At 41.7% G+C, this 3624-nt stretch overlaps 1 protein-coding gene across 1 annotated transcript in view; it reads left to right on the top strand.

Annotated features, from left to right (window-relative positions):
• The first annotated feature begins 1850 nt into the window (after positions 1-1850).
• Positions 1851-3624, top strand: part of SUZ12 (SUZ12 polycomb repressive complex 2 subunit) — a 117133-nt gene continuing 115359 nt past the window's right edge. The window contains exons 1-2 of the mRNA XM_011937696.1: positions 1851-1871; positions 2238-2361. Coding sequence (XP_011793086.1) covers positions 1851-1871; positions 2238-2361 — 145 coding nt within the window. The remainder of the gene's footprint in view (positions 1872-2237; positions 2362-3624) is intronic.

Here is a 3624-nt window from a genome sequence, read left to right on the forward strand (position 1 = left end):
CAGAATCTCACTCTGTCGCCCAGGCTGGAGTGCAGTGGTGTGACCTCGGCTCACGGCAACCTCCGCCTCCTGAGTTCAAGTGATTCCCCTGCCTTAGCCTCCTGGGTTGCTAGGATTACAGACACCCAACACCACACCCAGCTAATTTTTGTATTTTTAGTGGAGACAGGGTTTCCATGACCAAGTTGGCCGAGCTGGTCTCAAACTCTTGACCTCAAGTGATCTGTCCACCGCAGCTTCCCAAAGTGCTGGAATTGCAGGCGTGAGCCACTGCACCCAGCCGAGAACTGAAGTTTTAATTTCATTTAATGAATTTAAATTTAAATTGTCACATGTAGTTAGTGGCTGCCATGTTGGACAACACTGACCTATATAACTTCCAGATACATTAGTAGCGCCAATCCATAACTGTTCCCTGAACTCCAGACTCATGCCAGTATATCCAACTGCCTACTCAACATCTGCACTTGGAGAGCTTACAGGCATTCCAAAATTAGTATGTCTAAAAACAAGTGCCTGATGCTCTCCCACAAATCTTCTTTCCATAATCTTCCCCATCTCAGTGAAAGGCAACTCCGTTCTTCCAGTTTCTCAGCCCAAAAGCCTTGGAGTTGTCCCTGATTCTATATTTAATTAATCAGTGATCCTCTCTGCTGTACAAAATATAGCCAAAATATGACCACTCCTCATCACAGCTACTGCTGTCACCCTAGTTCAAGCCACCATAATCTTTCACCTGGATTATTCCAGTATTCTTCAACTGGTCTCCCTGCTTTCACTCTGGCCCCTTTAAGTCTATTCTTAACACAGCAGCCAAAATTATTTTGTTAAAATATGTCAGAGGACAGCATTCTCTTGCTTAAAGCCCTGCTGTGGTTGACTCACTCAAAGCAAAAACTAAAACCTTTTCATGGCCAGGTACAGTGGCTCACTCCTGTAATCCCAGCACTTTGGGAGGCCAAGGCAGGCAGATCACCTGAGGTCGGGAGTTCGAGACCAGCCTGATAAACATGGAGAAACCCTGTCTCTACTAAAAATACAAAATTAGCCAGGCATGGTGGCACATGCCTATAGTCCCAGCTACTGGGGAGGCTGAGGCAGGAGAATCGCTTGAACCCGAGAGGCAGAGTTTGCAGTGAGTCGAGATTGCACCATTGCACTCCAGCCTGGGAAACAAGAGTGAAATGCTGTCTCAAAAAAAAAAAAAAAAAAGTACCTACTGAAGAAAGCCCAAGACAGAAGAAGAAACTACATAAAGCCCACAATGTCTCAAAATCCTGGCCAGGCTCACTGACTCACACCTGTAATCCCAGCACTTTGGGAGCCCGAGGCCAGTGGATCACCTGAGGTCAGGAGTTTGAGACCAGCCTGACCAACATGGTGAAACCCCGTCTCTACTAAAAATATAAAAATTAACCGTGTATGGTGGCGCACGCCTGTAATCCCAGCTCCCAGCTACGGGGGCTGAGGCAGGAGAATCGCTTGAACCCAGGAGGTGGTTGCAGTGCTTGGATTATAGGCATGAGCCACCGTGCCACTACACTCCAGCCTGGGCGACCGATCCAGACTCCATCTCCAAAAAAAAAGATCTACACTTTATGGAAGTTACACTTCAATTAAGAAAAAATTACTTACCAGACTCTCTCTCTGAACGTGTCATTCTCTTCAACAGCTTCAATTGTTATTTCTATGTGTGTGACAGGGTCAGAAATATTGAAACTCAAATGATCAATGTATTTTTCCCTTTCCAAAAGAGTTTATGATAATTTTGCATTCTAGCCCATGGTATGTTAGTATTTGCTCTAACATAAATTATTTTTTTTCCAGATTGTAAGATTGATCACAGAAAGATGTACCCTGATCACCCCATGGTTTGGAGAAACACTTGGTCCACACTGTGGTGCTCACAAGCCAGTCTGGAAAATGAGAGGGGTTTCAGGGTGCCAAGAGAATCTTTTAAGAAGTCTGCCAGATGTTTGCAAATTAAGTTAAAATTTCTGTTCTTGCCTTCAAAGTACTTAAACGTAAACTTCAAAGTAAACTTGAACTGTTCCTTGGAATGTTCACGTTGTCACATTTGAAGTTCTCAGACATCTCCGTGGTTTTTGTTGTTGTTTTTTTCATTATTATTATTTGATAAAGGGAAGTACCTAGTTCAAGCCATAATAAGAGGCAAGGCACCTGGAATCCCCTCCCCCTGCCTTGTTCTAAGTACCCTGCCTGATTCTCCCATACAGAGAGCCCTCACCGACTTCAAAGTCAGAGAAGTGATAGACACAGACTGGTCTTTGATGCCTAAGAACATCAGAGCCCTCAGTTTGATGCGAATGCAAAGCGTCTGTACTTTTCAAACCTTTCATGGTATCTCATGTTGACAACAAAAAGCTGAAAAGTTTGAGGTGACACACATTACACACATTAAAATATTTGGAACCAGTAACTTTTCATTTCTTTTTCTATTATTTATAGCGTCTTTTACTTTGCAAACCGCACTGGATAGTAAATTACTTCTGGCACGCAGCCTTGTCAGCTTGCCAAATTTCAACTGGAGCAAGTTTCTACAGCCAGGCTAATAAGCCCAGAAAAATAGGAGGTAAGTATAATGGAAATAATGACATGATCTTTAACTGCAAAGAGCACTGAATGATAACGCAAGATTTTAATAGATTCTACTTTTAAGCTTTTTTTATTCTAATGAAATCTTTACCTTTTTTAAGGCTATTTTAGTTTAAAACACATGTAAATAGAAAGGAGTCCTTTTAATTGGTGCAAAACAGTTTTGTGCTTTTTTCCCTTTAGCTTAAGTTACTGCTTTTTGTAAACTTGAAAAAAAAATACAAAAAAGGAAAACTAAGAATATGGTAGTTTGGGTATAACAACCTACTATTAAAACAAACTGACATCTTGAAAAAACGTGTTCTGAAATGATTGGCCTTCCAGAATGGGGCCTGGCGATTGTTGTGTGTGTGAATACGTCTCATCAAAGCCATAGCTGATTAGCTACATCAACTTAACTTCAGTTTGCCCCAGTCCAGATAGAAATCCAGTTCCAGCTTAAATAACTTTTAGGTCTTATTTGAACAAGACTTCCTAAAATTAAAAATGACTATCACATTTGAACTTTATCACTGAAAAAACTTGTTAGGAGGCAGTATTTGTTTCTCTAAACTTAATTCTTACGTCTGTTCCCATTCACAATTTACAAGTGACAAGGAAAATTCTTTTTCCCTTTCTCATTCTGCCTTCCAATTAAACCTAAACTGATTAGCCTCAGCACCACATACTCAGTCCCAAAGTGTTGAAGCAAAGAAAAGGTTTGGAGTTGGGTGTGTGTGTGTGTGTGTGTGTGTGTGTGTGTAACTATACCAAAATAATGTGACTTTGCTCCAGAAATGCCAGCATTCTTACAGTTCCCCAATCATACCATTTTATACCTCTATTAACACACACTATTCCCTTTGCCTGGAATATCTTTTGCCCCCTTATCCACTTAGAAAACACAACTCATTTTAAAAAAAAAATTAGGCCAGGCGCGGTGGCTCAAGCCTGTAATCCCAGCACTTTGGGAGGCCGAGACGGGCGGATCATGAGGTCAGGAGATCGAGACCATCCTGGCTAACACGG

Source organism: Colobus angolensis, unplaced genomic scaffold (genome assembly GCF_000951035.1).
Source record: "Colobus angolensis palliatus isolate OR3802 unplaced genomic scaffold, Cang.pa_1.0 Scaffold167, whole genome shotgun sequence".
NCBI classification, from domain to species: domain Eukaryota; kingdom Metazoa; phylum Chordata; class Mammalia; order Primates; family Cercopithecidae; genus Colobus; species Colobus angolensis.